The 17,094-nt window shown below is 37.8% G+C and overlaps 1 protein-coding gene across 2 annotated transcripts in view; it reads left to right on the plus strand.

Annotated features, from left to right (window-relative positions):
• Positions 1-17,094, plus strand: part of LOC117663333 (protein argonaute-3) — a 59,300-nt gene that overhangs the window by 22,611 nt on the left and 19,595 nt on the right. For both annotated transcript variants that reach the window (XM_087876086.1, XM_034413419.2), the window contains exons 3-11: positions 1,524-1,644; positions 5,156-5,364; positions 8,111-8,247; positions 10,645-10,779; positions 14,042-14,129; positions 14,644-14,791; positions 15,758-15,877; positions 16,082-16,204; positions 16,379-16,512. In XM_087876086.1, the coding sequence (XP_087732212.1) occupies positions 1,524-1,644; positions 5,156-5,364; positions 8,111-8,247; positions 10,645-10,779; positions 14,042-14,129; positions 14,644-14,791; positions 15,758-15,877; positions 16,082-16,204; positions 16,379-16,512 (1,215 nt within the window). The remainder of the gene's footprint in view (positions 1-1,523; positions 1,645-5,155; positions 5,365-8,110; positions 8,248-10,644; positions 10,780-14,041; positions 14,130-14,643; positions 14,792-15,757; positions 15,878-16,081; positions 16,205-16,378; positions 16,513-17,094) is intronic.

The raw sequence follows: 17,094 nt of genomic DNA on the forward strand, positions 1-17,094 counted from the left end.
TGTTCATCACTGTCTTTCAAGGATGAACAAGCGGGTTGCCATTCCTTTATAACAGGTGTCTCCAAACGTCGCCACTTTAAGACTTGTGGCTGGGGAATTCTGGGAGTTGAAGTATACAAGTTTTAAAGTGGCAACATTTGGAGACCCCTGCTTTATAGTAGCTGTTAAACCTCAGAAGAATGTGCTCCATAAATGATGTGGCAGCAGGGTGGATTTGATTTAAATCAAGTTGATTTAAATCACAATTTAAATCATGATTTAAATCACTAGTAAAAAGGCTTGATTTAAATCAACTCGATTTAAATCATAACTTTTAAAGAACAACTGTCATCTCTGCTGCTCCTTTGACCTGCTGTTGACTCACCGATAGTCCCAGTGTTGCAGAATATACAGCCTCATGCTACATAACTAAGCTCCATTTCATGCTGAATAAACTAAATTATTTATGTATCTTAAATAGAAAACTATCTTATGATAGATTTTTACCCCAAAAGTCTTTTATTAAAATAAATTCGATAAAAATCAAAAAAATCAGATTTTTTTGATTTTTTTAAAAAAAATCATTGATTTTTATCCACCCTGTGTGGCAGAACAGGAGCCTCCTAGAATCACCTTGAAGTATTTAATAGCCAAACATGAATGGAATTAATGGAGTCATATTACCTAATCCTAAAATGCAGTGTTTGATATAAATCTGAAAAGGTGGAACAGATTCCCTGCTTCTTTTATATGTCTATTTATGACGTGGGGTACCACCAAAGACCTATTACCTTTGATCCCTCCCCTCCCCCATCTGAGTAGATTGAAGTGGGTTCAAAACACTAGATTTATTTGGAAGTCTGATCTGTTTTGTTCTGATGTGTTAATTGCATGTCAATAAAATTCACAGCATTACAATTGCCTTTCCTTCTGACAGGTTTATTTTAAAATTTTGTTTAAAATACTTTAAAAATAGATTTGTTTTTTTTTAAAAAAAAATCAATACAGTCTGAAAGCTGTACCGGAATTCAAAGCACAAAACAGCAATTTTAATGTGGAAGGGAAGGAATAAATGATCGGATCAGGGTGAAGATAGTTTCTAATCTACCCACACTGAAAAAATATAAAGTTTGTGGTTTAGAGGAAACCAGTCAGCTGATTGGACATAACCAATAAGACATTGATTATAAGACATAAAAGTTTATGTATATAACCACTTTGCATGAAGGAATTCAAAGTTAGAAAACACAGAGATACTTGTCACTTGTAAGGCTTGTCACATGCTACAAGTTATTTTTATTTATTATTTTTACTGTATTTTGTCTTTTCAAACTTAAAAGCTATATAAGGGTACTGAGAATATACCTGTAAGCATCTTCCATCTCCCTTGTGTGGTGATCCAATTGTATTATTATTATTATTATTGATATAGTATAGCTTCTCTCTGTTTAATAATTACATTTAATGAGCTTTTATTTTTTCTCTCTGAATGCCATACAATTTAAATGTGCAAATATACTTTTTCCCCTCTTTCATTTTCCTAGGGAGGTAGTAGATTCAATGGTGCAGCATTTTAAAGTGACCATATTTGGTGACCGTAGACCAGTTTATGATGGTAAAAGAAGCCTTTATACAGCCAATCCACTCCCTGTAGCAACAACTGGGGTAAGATAAGTTACATGGTTTCCTTATTTGTGACAGATCTAAAGCTACAAGAAACTGCTTCACTGTTATTTTCAATTGCTTGTTATATATTTCAGTTACTTCCGTATACATGGGGATTTTATTCATTTATTTAACTTGACATTGGTGATATATGCCAATAATTTGACTGACAACCAGCAATTTCAGCCACCAATTTCAGCAAATTGATAACAGTTTACAACAAAAGCATAAAAAAGGGTAAGAAACAATTAAAAAATGAGGACAACAGAACTATTTACAGAGTATTACTAATTCATTTTAAAACATAAAAATTACATATTTAAAACATTTTGCAAAGAAGCATAATCAAGACAGAGAGAAAGAGGAAGGAAGGAAGGCCTTTACTAGGAATTAACAATCTTTCTCTGGATACTGAGAGTGACAGCAGAAGGATTTGAGAGTAGAGAAGAGGCAGACATAATGGGACTGTTGAACAAGTGCAATTAAGTGGATTTGTCATTGTCTGCATCATTATCATTTAAAGGCATATAGCAGACAGGGTCAGGCCCAAGCCCAAAGACAACATAGTGAAATCAATCAAGTCCAGTCCTTTATTTGCTTGCACTTAATGGACAGAATCTGCCAGACTAAAGCTATAATCTTCTAACCTACTAGATATATAGAGAGATTTTAAGAGGTGGCTACCCCAAACCTCTTCCTTCCTTCCCCATTCAGCTAGAGACTGCACAGTCTCTTATTTTGGGCTTTTCTCTGGAATGTGCTGCCTCCTCCCTGGGGATGCTTGGTGTGGCCAAGATCATCCCCCCTCCCCCCTTCAGCTTCTCCAGGTGCACATTCCCTCACAGGGCAATGTAGTATAAAAATGTTTGATTTGAAGTGAGGAGATCCAGATTCTAGTCCATCTTCAACCAGAGAAGTTCACTAGGTGATTCAGACAGTACCTTTTTGTCGGCCCAACCAGTCTCACAGACCTGTTTTTCTGGGGAAAATAAGGCAGTACTACACAACTCAATTGAACTCCTGTTACAAAAGGTAGGATCCAAATGAAATAAATAAATAAATATATGTTGGTTAGGCTCAAGGTGTCTTACTTTAAAAACTTACCAAGAATGGTTAAAATGCAAAATGTATAAAAATGAAATGATGCTGTGGGAAAGCAGATAGAAAGCCAGTTCAGCCGTTCCCTCATTAGTTATCCCTTGGTGAAATCACAAAACATTAAAACGTGGCTGTTTGAAAAGACAGGTTTTCAGTGCCTTTTCTGAATGCCACAAGGAAGGATCACCCAGACCTCTTGGGAAATGATATTCCAGAAGTATCCACAGACTTAAATTTTAGTACATAACATTTGGATAGGCTTCAATGAGTCGTCAATCCACTTCCTGGCAAAAGTGTACTTTTTGACATATCAAGCGGGGACTGTACACATGTTTCTGGAAGAAATGCTGAGTTTTTAAGGTTTGCTAGGGGATGTAGTTCTTAATTTCAGGGTGGATCCTGACATATTGGTATGAACATACACGGGTAATCCTTGTCTAATGACCTTAACTGGAACCAGAATTGAAGTCAAACAGTTGTTAAGCAAAACACCATGTCACTGTGCCATTTTGCGACAGCAGTTCTGGCAGTCCTGATTGTGATTGTTAGGCAAGGACCTCATGCTTCTCCTGCCCTGCATGAATTGCCTCTGCTTCAAATTCCCCCACCCACCTACCTCCCACTATCTCTGCCCTTTTGACTGCCCTTCACTCCACTGCCTACCCCCACCCAGCTGACTTTCGCCAACATCTTTTTATTCCTGTTACTGGTCAGGGATCCAGGAACTGGATGAGAGCATAGCCCCAGAATGTGTATGGCAGGATGGCAAAGCCTTGCCCAGAGACTAGATCCCAGGCCACCAATGGGGGTAGGTAGTAGGAATAGGCATCTCAGTATAGAACAGTCAAAAGGGCAGAGATGGAGGGGATAGGCGTGTGGGGGAGTTAAGCACAGGCCATTTGCAGAAGGCAGGATAATTCAAGGAAGCATTGAGGAATCATTGCCTAAAGCCCCAACATCCAAATCAGAGGTGGGTTTCAGCAGGTTCTGACCAGTTCTGGAGAACCGGTAGCGCAAATTTTGAGTAGTTCGGAGAACCGGTAAATACCACCTCTGACTGGCCCCGCCCCCATCTATTGTCTACCTCCCAAGTCCCAGCTGATTTTGCAGTAACCTTCCCCTGGATTGGGGAGGGAATGGAGATTTTACAGTATCCTTCCCTTGCCACGCCCACCAAGCCATGCCACGCCCACCAAGCTACACCCACAGAACCGGTAGTAAAAAAATTTGAAACCACCACTGATCCAAATGTCTGCATTTTTGCTCCAAATTAATTATTTTAATCAGCAAATAGGAACAATATGGATGGACTCTCTTACTCTACAGTGTCTCTTGGACCATCCTTCTGCATGCTGAACTCCCTTTAAAAGCACAGAATATGAAATTATGAAATGCTGATGCATATTTCATGTAGTATTTTGTGTGACTGCAAAATACTGGAAGGGATACTTTTGTCTGCTGATGTGGCAAACCTGATCCTGACAATGTTTTTCAGATGTTCTAACTTCAAAATGGTTTATACTCTTATGTAATCTTAAGTAATCTTTTAAAACAGCTTTCTCAGGCTACAGTGCGAAATTTGAAGAAAACCACCATGGGGCATAGTTTATTTATTTAGTAGATTTTTGAAGCTGCCCAGCTCAGTGTGATTCTAGGTAGTGTATAATAACAAAGGGAATTAACCCCCCTAAAATTGCTCCAGAGAATAGGAGCAGCTGTTGAAAAGGCTTTAAATTTCTATTTAGCACCTGTAGCAATAGGTGCCCACTGAGAACAGTTCTAAATCTGTACTATGAATGGTTTGATATTTATTTATTTATTTAGAAAATTTGTATAGCTTCACATATCACAAACCTGACACTGGATGGTGTGCAATAAAACAGTTGAAAATATAAATGACTATCATAAATTAATTAAACATTAATAAACATAAATTAAACTGCTCTGGATATCACAATTCTACCTTACTTAAACCTATACAATCTTTTCAACATTTGCCATAGTAAATAAGGCTACCTTTTTGTAAGGATAAATTCAATAAGTTCAATGATGTGCAAATACAGATATATTTGATTTTTTTTTTCAAATATGTTGAGTTTACAGTTTAAAAGGGGGGAATGCTTGGTTACAATAGGATCCCAGATTCCTAAGTTCAAATAATGTTTTAAATATTTCCTTTCCATATTTGAATTTAACTTGCTGCAGTTTCCTAGTCTTCAATATAGTTTTCTGGAATTTCTTCCCTCAATAGACATAGATTTAGAAGCTAGGGAATTAAAGTTGCCTTAAATCATGTAATTGAAATTGATTAGCAAAGAAATGAAATTAAAATTTGTATGCAAATCTCTTGACTTTTCACACTGAGCTTGAAAACTTTTTTTACTTCCTCTTCCATGGCTTTTTCTCCCAATAGGTTGATTTGGATGTAACATTGCCAGGAGAAGGTGGCAAAGATCGTCCCTTCAAGGTGTCCATAAAATTTGTTTCCCGGGTAAGCTGGCACCTATTGCATGAAGTTCTGACTGGACGAACCTTACCTGAGCCTCTGGAATTGGACAAGCCAATCAGCACTAACCCTGTTCATGCTGTTGATGTGGTGCTACGACATTTACCCTCCATGAAGTAGGTTTCCTAATGTGCTCTGTGCCATTTATTTCCAGAGTTAATTTTTTGTGGAGTTTTGCTTTTAGATTTGCATGCAAAGGTTTGGGAGATGAGGAAAACATGCATTTTGCATTAGCGAGATCACTGAAAGTTTCTCAGTTCTGTTGAGCAGATTAGTTCTGGTAGAAATGAATAGGAAAATTCTTGAATCATTGGAAAGATTTTCCACAAGGATGTCATTAAGTGAAGATCAAAGGCAATGGGAGACTTGTGAATTTGACAAGTGACAGATAATAAAACAAAGTGACAGACACTGAAGCAGGAGAAATGCCAGCTGGGTTGTTTGTCTTGTATATTAGGGCCGTATCTTGGAATTACAAAATCTGTGTTTTTAAAGCAATTTTATATGAAGATATACTTTTCAGGAAGCGGTTGTTTATAATGGGAACTGGTCGTTGAAAGTTGAAAATTTGAAAATAAATCTATTTTACACACTTACCTGTTTAACTTCAGTTCAGTGCCTTCAAGATTAAATGTTCTACAAACCTGGTTTTCAGGACCCCAACATTCCCTTCCCCCAAAAGGAGACAGCCCCTTGTAGGTAGGGAATTTTGAGGTAAAACTCCAGATTGAGTGGTATTGGGGAAGGTGAGGTATTAAATGCTCTTTAAAAAAAAAAAATCTTCTGTGATGAATTCATTAGATAATTCAAGCAAACTATTTTCTCTTAGAATGTTCTCTTTCTCAGTTTTGGGGGAAAAAGATAATAAATAACAGGTGATAAATCCTTTGTGTAAACTGAAGGTGCTAAATCCAGCTATTTTTCGTTCCTGTTTTTTTTCTGATTCATTCTAATTGTATTAGATTAGATTTCACCTGTTATAATTTCCAGTACAACCATAGAGCATCAAGCTGAGGACAGCTCTATTAGAAGATCTTGTCTAAAAGTGTGTTTTTTATTTGCAAACTCAAAGTGAGATCCTACAATTAGCAACCCCTTTTAAGTTAAGTGAGGATTTTGAAACGCTGTCTTTTGCTTTGCAGGTACAGGTAGTTCTCGATTTAAGATTACAATTGGAAATGGAACTTCTGTCATGAGTCATTGCAGTCATAAAGCAAGTCAATATGATTAGTCCCAATTTTATGACCATTTTCACCATAGTCATTAAATGAATCACAGAGTCTTTAAATTAATCTGGCTTCCCCCATTGACATTGCTTGTTGGAAGCTAGTGTCAGGTACAAAGAATCAGAACCATTCATAAGGTTGTAACATAGATGATTGATTGACACCTATACACAAGAACCTAGTCAACTAATGATCAGCACTAAATTGGTGCTCAATAAGGGTCAATGGAATTCAAGAGAGACTGGATTTGGATCTCTTGTGGCAATACTAGCACTCTAAACATGATGATGTGTTTAACTCCCCCCTACCCTCCCCACCCCAAAATCTGCCTGCTCTTCTACAGCCAGTTAGGAAGGTCACAACTGGCACTCGTGTGTTCCTGGGATGCTGTAACTGTTGTCAATGCAAGCCAGTTGCAAAGCACCAAGTTCATAATCGCATGACCGTGGGGATGGTCGTAGGTGCAAGCAGGTGCAAGAATTGGTCATAAGAGATATTTTTCAACACCTTTGTAACTTTGAATGGTTGGTAAATGAGTGGTCATAAGTGAAAGACTGCAGGTAGCCCTCAACTTGAAAAAAAGAAGGTAAAGGTTTCCCCTGTCCAGTTGTGTCTGATTCTAGGAGGCGGTGCTCATCTCCATTTGCTAGCTGAGAGAGCCAGTGTCCAAAAATGCATCTGTGGTTATGTGGCCGGCATGACTATATGCCGAGGCGCACAGAATGCTGTTACCTTCCCACCAAAGTGGTATCTATTCATCTACTTGCATTTGCATACTTTCAAACTGCTAGGGTGGCAGGAGCTGGGGCAGAAATGCGAGCTCACCCTGTCACATGATACTTGGCTCTCAAACTGCCAACTTTTGGGTTGACAAGCCCAGTATTTTAACTGCTAGGTCACCATGCCCCTAACTAACCATTTGTTTAATCGTGGTTAGAACTTACAGTGGTCTTGGAAAAAGTGACGTATGATTCGTCCTAGAAGTTACCATTGTTGCACGACCCCTGCGATCATGTAGCAAAAAAACCCTAGTAAAAACAAGCATGACTCACTTAACAATTGCATTGCTTGGTGATGAACATTCTGATCCCAATTGTGGTCATAACTCGAGAATTACCTGTATTGTCTTTATTTTTTTTATTATTGTTTTATTATTATGAGCCACCAGCAGGGTGGATTTGATTTAAATCGAGTTGATTTAAATCACAATTTAAATCATGACTTAAATCACTAGTAAAAAGGCTTGATTTAAATCAACTTGATTTAAATCATAATTTTTAAAGAGCAATTGTCATCTCTGCTACTCCTTTGACCCACTGTTGACTCACCGATAGTCCCAGTGTTGTAGAATATACAGCCTCATGCTACATAACTAAGCTCCATTTCATGCTGAATAAACTAAAATTATTTATGTATCTTAAATAGAAAACTATCTTACGATAGATTTTTACCCCAAAAGTTTTTTATTAAAATAAATTCGATGAAAATCAAAAAAATCCGATTTAAATCAAAAAAATCTGATTTTTTTTTTATTTTTTTTTAAAAAAAACCATTGATTTTTCTCCACCAGGCATTCATGTAGATTATGGTGACATGTGAAATAGATCAATAAACACTTGGTTCCTTCTCTACATAGGTATACACCTGTAGGCCGTTCCTTTTTTTCTGCTCCTGAAGGCTATGATCATCCGTTGGGAGGTGGCAGGGAAGTCTGGTTTGGATTTCATCAGTCTGTTCGGCCAGCAATGTGGAAAATGATGCTGAATATAGATGGTAATCGCCAGTTCTGTTTTGAGAAATGGCAGGGGGGATTTATAAAAGATTGACATGTATACACATACACAATTCGTTTTGGTGTTTTGTAAGGAAAAGTCCTTTTCTCTTTTACAAATCTCAGTTTCCTTTTATAAATTCCCCACGTTGGCTTGGGGGATTCTGGGATTGAAGCCTGCAAATCTTCAAGTTGCCAAGCTTGAGAAATATGGAATTAGGGAAACAAAATAAATACTATTTTGAGTATACTATTATACTATTAAGAATAACAGGTGTGCCTTTGTCAGAGGAAATTGTAACTGGAGGTAGATAAGAATTTATGTTGCAATTCTGAAACATATTTTCATGTTTGAACCTCAAATTTCCTTGATTTCTCTCTCTCTGAATTAACCCATGGAAGAATAAACTGCATCTATACTTCAATAATGTAAATTTTTATTCTGGTTCTCCTGCCTGTACATTGCCCATGCTGATGCCAGGCAAGATCCCAGCAGGAGTTCTAGACCACTCACCAGGCTGCCATCAGGACGGTTTGGCTTCTGGCAGTTCTGGTTCTGTGGTATAGACAGGGGTCTCCAACCTCGGCAACTTTAAGCCTGGAGGACTTCAACTCCCAGAATCCCCCTGCCAGCCGAGGTTGGAGACCCCTGGTATAGGAGACCTAAACTATGGTTAGATCATTTAAAAAAGCATTCTATTTTCTAATAAAGTTGATCTTTCAGGCCAACACAAAGGCTAATCAGTCTTTAAGTTGCTGTCTCCAAAGGAAAACTTTTTAACATTACTCCAAATTTTAAAATTCCTGTGGAAATCGTTTTTTATTGATTGGTTGTGTTCATGGCTAACCTTGCCAGCAAAAATTCAAGGCATAGTATGTGATGCCCCTTTCCTCAGTATTGGTCTTAGGCTTGGATTGATCTTTGCCATTGCTTAATGGCCCCTGATTTGCTTTGTGGATTTTGTTAGCAGACTATTTTAGCCTGGGTTGCTGTTGATTTAATATTTTTAATTTTGCAGCCAACCAGAGTCCACTGGAGGTTGGTAGTCAATAAATTTAAATAAATAATTTTCATAACATCTTGTGAAGGAAGAAAGGCTTAGATATAGCAACTAGTCAAACATTTGCCAGGTTGCTCCATGATTAAGTAGGAGTTGAGTATATGGTTTTGTATTTCCCATATTAAGCAAAAGCATTTGCTGAGATTCCAGATTAAATTAATTGTATTTATTTAGAAATTTTGTGAAAACAAAACCCATTTAAATCAGTTGAAGAATATTTTAAAGCATAAAACTATTTCAGCCAGCCTGAAATACAGATACAGATAGTCCTCGACTTATGACTGGTTTCTTTGCAACAAGTTATGATGGAATCCCAAAAAAACTATTTATGATCCAGTTTCAAAGTTTCGATGACATATATGCTTCCAGCCACATGATTGCAATTTGGGCGTTTGGCAGTTGACTTGCCATTACACTTATTTGCAGCGTCCCAGTTATGTGAATGCAATTTTTGATGGCTTTTTTTGCTGGTTTCTGGCCTTTACTTTCGGTTTCTGGCAAAAACTGCCCATTGAATAAAATGGATTCATAAAATGAATCATTTAATCATTTAATGATCACCGCAAAAATTGTCATAAAATTGGGTCAGGTCATGTGACTTGCTTAACCACCACAGTGGCTTATGACCATAATTCCGGGCTCAATTGCAGTTCTAAGTCGAGGACTATTAAAATGCTTCGGACCAAAAACTGGAGCTGGAAAGAATGCAGTGTGTACACGCAAATACTTTATGTGGACTGTTAATAAGAGAATGAGGAATCTGCTTAGTACCGGAAAAAGTCAATATTTATTCATGACATAATTGAAGTGTGGGGTTTGCCACTTTAGATACAAGACAAGTTTCCTACTTAGTGATTATGTCAGTGAAGGGAACTGTTTAAGTGGCATATGAATCTTGTTTATAATCATTCTCTTGCAGACAAACATATTCAAAATTCCCAGTGTTACAGATTTGCCCTATCTGATGTCATGTTTTCAACTGCATCTTGTCTCGATACCAGCCTCTGAATCAGAATAAATCAGAGGAGAAACAAAGAACTCCTGGGCATTGGAGGAGGAGAGCAGTGTTAGTTTGTCAGGAGGCGTCTGATAGCACCTTTTCTGACGAACAGATTTTATTAAAAGGCAGGAGCTTTTGTGAACTGCAACTCATGAAATCTTAAGCTTTTAAATAAAATACGTTAATCAGAAAAGGTGTTTGTTACCAGACTGCTTCTAAAGAATCCTTGCGATGAAATGTGAGACTCTCCAGTTGATGAGATCCTTTATCTTAGGTAGTGATTGTGTGACAGCTTTGAAGACCATTTATTTCCTTAAATTTTCTTTTTTCCACCCTAGTTTCTGCCACTGCCTTCTACAAAGCACAACCTGTAATTCAGTTCATGTGTGAAGTTCTTGATATACACAACATTGATGAACAGCCACGACCTTTGACTGATTCTCATCGTGTAAAATTCACCAAAGAGATAAAGGGTGAGTTTTAAAAAAAATGTAGCATTTAATCCACACAGTGCTAATCTTACTGCTTTAGGATGTGCTTGATCTCAGACATCTACATTCATCAAAAATGTACAATGGTACATTACCTTTGGTGCCACATAGTGACTTATTACCATGGCATCTATGTGATGGGCAATGGATTTGTATTCTTGAAAATGTAATAAACAATGAAAGGATTTTTTTTCCAGATGTCTGGACTGTAGAGATTTCAGTTTGTGTTGCCAGAAAGGCTCCATTGCCAGAATTGTGTGCTGCCTCTTTATCTCTTGCCTTCTAGCCACACTGTGCATCATCTTTGATTGACTTTTACTACTGTATTCTTTCAGCTGCCATAGTGCAGCTTCCTGACAAAACTAGGTTGGTTATATGCCAGCCAATCAATCACCTTACAAATGCACCAGGTGTAAGACATAGGGAGCATTGGATTAGTATGTTCAAATAGTACTGTTTGAGATATTTCTACTTGTAAACTGACAGCAAACGGCACTCCTTACTAGCCCTGATGATGTTACCTAGTTAGGGTAATGAAATGCCTGCAAGAAAACAAGCAAGCTCAGAGAACACTAAAGACCCCTCCCCCCCCATTTGTATTTCGACTTGTTTCATTTACTTCAGTCAGTATCAAAATATTGGTTCTTGTGTGCTATACAGGTAGTCCTCGACTTACAACTGATTGCTTAACAGTTCCGAAACTCCAGTGCTACCCCCCCCTCTGGGGTTATGTGACTGTATTTTGGACATTTGGCAACTGGCCCACATTTATGGCTGTTTGCAGCATCCCATGGTCACATGACCACAATTTAGAACGTTTTTGCCAGAAACTAGCATTTGCTTCTGGTTTTTTGCAAACCCCGGCCTATAGTGGACAATGGGTTTGTTGAACAACTGCCAGGTTCGCTTAACAACCATCACAAAAAAAAAGTTTTAAAATCAAATTGGTCATGTGATAACCGGCTTTACGACCATCATGACTTACAACTGTAAATGCCAGGTTTAGTTACGGTCATAACTTGAGGATTACCTGCCATGGTTAAAATATTGGTCTATAGCAGGATGGATTCGATTTAAATCGAGTCGATTTAAATCATGATTTAAATCACTAGTAAAAAGACTTGATTTAAATCAACTCAATTTAAATCATAATTTTTAAAGAGCAACTGTCATCTCTGCTACTCCTCTGACCCGCTGTTGACTCACCGATAGTCCCAGTGTTGCAGAATATACAGCCTCATGCTACATAACTAAGCTCCATTTCATGCTGAATAAACTAAATTATTTATGTATCTTAAATAGAAAACTATCTTACAATAGATTTTTATCCCAAAAGTTTTTTATTAAAATAAATTCAATAAAAATCAAAAAAATTGATTTAAATAAAAAAATCCGATTTAAATCAAAAAAATCCGATTTTTTTTATTTTATTTTTTAAATCATTGATTTTTATCCACCCTGGTCTATAGACTGGGATCCAGATTCAGATCTAATATCAGCCACGGAAGCACATTAGATGGCTTTGGCTAAGTTATTCTCAAGACAACCAACTTTATTGGACATTGTTATTTGAAAAATTGGGGATGGGAGAAATATCATGTATGCAATCTTGAGCTCCTGGAGAAAAGGCAAGAACTACCAATAAATAAATAATAAAAAAAAATATTGCCATATTTGAATTGGAAGAAAGACACCCCTTGTGAGGATACGTTTTGTGTGTACCTGAAGCTACTTTGCCTATTTTAAATCAAAGGATGCATATGCATATTTTAAATTAGCAGTACTGCAAAGAAGGTAAAGGGAGACATGTTCTTTTGATACATGTCCCTGCTTCAGACAAAGCAGGTTTGCTGATTAGCCTCCATTTCAGTTCTAATGATCCGTGTCACGCAGTGGCATTCAGAGTAGAAGCTGTGGTTCCTTTATGGCAAGTATCAGCAGTGTTTTTCCTGGGCAGTGTGCCATGGTGTGATCTTGCACAAAGAGGGATGAAAGAAAGAAGTAAAAGGCCCCCAAATGTTGCAGAAAAATCTTACGGTTTTGATAGTGCACCTCCTTTCCAAGGTCTTGCATGTTCTTACTTGAAATCTTGCAAAAGTGTAGCCTTTTTAAAGATATGTGTCCACTTGGCTGGTGTGGATGCTGTCTGGGCCAATTCTGCTCTATGAGAAGAGGAAACACAAATACGGATTCTTTGATTTGGATCACATTTGCTGTTTCATTTCCTTTTAGCATTCGCAGGCTATGGCTTCCTTCCACGCTGGAAATGAATAGATTTTGAGAAGGAAATCCTTGTTCTTCGCAATGTTCACTCATTTTCACCAAAAATTATATGAATGTTCACAAAATAGGGAAAAAGACACCACTCAATGAAACATAGTTGTCTCCCAAAAGTTTTATTCCTTGCACAAAGGAGATAACAGGATGCCTGTGTTTGCCTTGATTTTTTTGGATTTTTAGAGCTTTATTTTCCCAGATATGGCGAGCAGGAAGGAAGCATCAACAGGGAAAAATCCCTTCAGGTGCTGTCTGTGTTCTTTGTGGTGGGAAAAAGAAAATGCCATTTGCTGATATCCAAATCAACTTGTCTTCATAGCCCACAGGGTTTTCCTACATATCAGAGCCTTTAGTTGGGCCACCTTTTGGAAAAATTCAAGCTAACACATTAACATTCATGAAATTGGTTTTTGGATTTGGCATGCTTAGAAAAGATACATTTAAGTTGCTATTGATCAGGCTAACTGTCCCCCCTTTTTTGGAAACCCAGGGGCCCTTGAAAATTGGGCCCTTGAAATTTAGAAACCACCAAATAGTGGCACAGTTTTCATTTATAATTTAAGAGGAATAACAGTCGTGTGTTAAATCCTTTGGATCAACACGTCAGTCATCACCGCAGTAACATAGCAATCCCATAAAATTAAGAGAAAAGAGGAAGAATCATTTCATTTTGGTGACATCAGTGCTTGAGGCTGAAAAAAATATGCAAAAGGGAAATTGTAAAAAAGTAAACAAAGCACCAATGTAAAATATCGCCTCATCCTGTTTTGGGGAAATCCTTAGGGGCCACAAATCTGTGGGATTATATTAGGAATGTCCAACCATTCTTATTTCTTTCTTCCAGTAGTATATATGGAAATTATAGCAAATCTTATGGAAGGGATGAATAAGTTCTGCTACAAAACATCCTGTGTCTGTACAAGCATTCTCTGACGTCAGTATTTTCTTTTCTCTTTTTTTAATCCAGGTCTGAAAGTTGAAGTGACTCATTGTGGAACGATGAGGCGGAAATACCGTGTCTGTAATGTTACACGGAGACCTGCTAGTCATCAGACGTAAGCGCATGGCTAAACTACACAGTAAACATATGTGGCTACAAGATAATATACAGGTCGTTCTTGATTTACAACTCCAGCTGGGACCAGAAATTTGGTTGCTAAACTATGCAGTTGTTAAGCAAATGCTCGTGACTAGCCCCAGTTTTGCAACCATTTTTACCATGGTCATTAAGTGAATCCCAGTGGGCATTAAGCAAATCACATTGTTGTTAATTGATTTTGCTTTTCAGAAGCTGGCTGGGAAAGTCACATCGTGATCACATGATTGCAAGATGCTGCAACTGTTGTAAATGTTAGCCAGTTGTGATCATGTGACTCCAGTGGGGGGATGCTACAGTCTTAACTTTGAGAATGGGTCGTAAATCACATTTTCCAAGATTGTTGTAACTTCAAACCATCATTAAATGTACGGTTGTAATTCAAGGACTACCTGTATATAGTATGGGAGGAAGAAGATCCATAGATTCACTGACTTGTGTAAATTAACTGTTCTTTCAATTCCGCTTTCCAGATTTCCATTGCAGTTAGAAAACGGTCAGACTGTGGAGAGAACAGTAGCACAGTATTTCAGAGAAAAGTACAACCTACAGCTGAAATACCCTCATCTTCCTTGCCTACAAGTGGGACAGGAGCAGAAACACACCTATCTGCCTCTTGAAGTAATGTATTTAATATCACAATCTCTGAAACATTTGAAGACCCCAAAATCTTTCATTTGCAGATTTGAAAAAGTTAATTATTTTTCAACAATGCATACATTCTGTATATGTGGGCTTTCCTCTGAACTAAAGATAACCATGAGTCTAGAGCACTCTTTGCTCATGAAACTTTATGTTCTAATGTATTTATTACATTTGTAGGGAGTCACTACCCTGTTTCCCCTAAAATAAGACATCCCCTGATAATAAGCCCAATCGGGCTTTTGAGCGCATGAGCTAAAATAAGCCTCCCACGAAAATAAGCCCTCCCCAAAAATATTTAAACCCAGAGCTGGAAATCAGGTAAGATGGCAAGAGGAGCCCCATCTTGCTCCACGCACCCCAAAATAATAAGACCTCCCTGAAAATAAGGCCAAGCGCTTATTTCGGGGTTCAAAAAAATATAAGTCAGGGTCTTATTTTTGGGGAAACATGGTAATCTTTGGGCCCAGTGTCAAGCTGAATAACACTGGCTGTAGAAGTTTTCAGGTTTTTTTTTTAAAAAAAAGTATAATAGTATCTCACCACTTAAAGACCTGAAAGACCAAACTAGGGATTAATCATCTTGGAGGAAATCTATATGGTTGCTAAGGATTGATCCAGGCCTGATGGCACTTAATCAATTAAGCAATACTATCCAGCCAATTCATAAAAGTATTATTGATGCATGTGGAACATGCTTCTCAAACCTGGGTAACCTTCGGTTTCCAGACTTCTCAGCCAAAGTCTTCATATCCCCTGGGAAATTCTGGCAGTTAAACATACATCTGCACAGAGTGCCATTTGGACAGCATTATCATAGCAAGTTATTTTGGAGGAAGTGGAGTTTCACCTGTTATATAAAAAACATTGCATGCTGCTCACAATTGTACAGCTCCATCGTTCGTTCTTTGATTATCATAAGATTAACATATAATATTTTTGCAGGTGTGTAACATCGTGGCAGGCCAGCGATGTATTAAGAAGCTTACAGACAATCAAACATCAACAATGATAAAAGCAACAGCCAGATCTGCACCTGACAGACAAGAAGAAATCAGCAGACTGGTTAGTTTGCCTCTGAATTAGAAAAATAGATAAACCCAGCTGGAGGGGTCATTGAGGATCCGGTGTGCTTGTCCCTGTTTGGGTCCTCATATCCCAAATGTCTCCTATCTTTTTTAATCATATCAGTTTATTATTGTGCAAGTATTGAAGTCAGCTACTGTAGAGTTATTATCATGTTGTCCCCTCTTTATCCTCTTTTCTCAGGTGCGAAGTGCAAATTACGATGCTGACCCATTTGTTCAGGAATTCCAGTTTAAAGTGCGTGATGAGATGGCGCATGTGACGGGGCGTGTGCTCCCAGCTCCCATGTTGCAGTATGGAGGGCGGGTAAGAAACTCTTCTCTGGATTTATTCTCATATAATTGGATTTGTAGCTTTGGTCTCTCTTGGTTAGTGATTTCATTTCCCTAGTCCCCGTCTAAGTTTATGCATCTATGATATGACATCTAGTGCTCATTGTGTAAACTGCAAGCATATTGATATTTCTGTTTATTTATTTAGAATCGAACAGTGGCAACACCAAGCCATGGTGTATGGGATATGCGGGGGAAACAGTTTCACACAGGTGTGGAAATCAAGATGTGGGCTATTGCTTGCTTTGCAACACAGAGGCAATGTCGCGAAGAAATACTAAAGTAAGCCTATTGTTCAAGATATGAGTTGCTTCCCTTTGGCTTTAAATTGATAATAGAATAGAATTCAATTCAATTCAATTCTTTATTGGTCAAGTGTGATTGGACACACAAGGAATTTGTCTTCAGTGCATAAGCTCTCAGTGTACATAAGGAATACATTCATCAAGAATCATAAGATAACAACACTTAGCGATAGTCATAGGATACTAAATAAGCAATCAAATCATATCATGGCTATGTTATCGATTCTCTGCTTTTTGGTTTATACTGGATCTCTGAAAATATTTTGCTGCTGAAAAAAATATGATAGATTATGTGCCATCAAGTTATCTTCGATTCCTGGTGGCCACATAGATAGGTTTTCTCCCTGATGATCTTCCCTAACCTGGTCTTTCAGCTCTTCCAATGGTGCACCTGTTGCTGTTGTAACTGGGTCTGTCCACCTTGTTGCTGGTCATCCTTTTCTGTTTCCTTCCACTTTTCCCAGAGTCTTTTCCAGTTCAGAGTAAGAGAATTTGACCCTAGTCAGAGTTCAAGTAAGAACTCTGGATTGATTTGTTTGATTTGTTTTCTTGGCTGACC

Source organism: Pantherophis guttatus, chromosome 10 (assembly GCF_059756535.1).
Source record: "Pantherophis guttatus breed Tessera chromosome 10, ASM5975653v1, whole genome shotgun sequence".
Classification (NCBI taxonomy): domain Eukaryota; kingdom Metazoa; phylum Chordata; class Lepidosauria; order Squamata; family Colubridae; genus Pantherophis; species Pantherophis guttatus.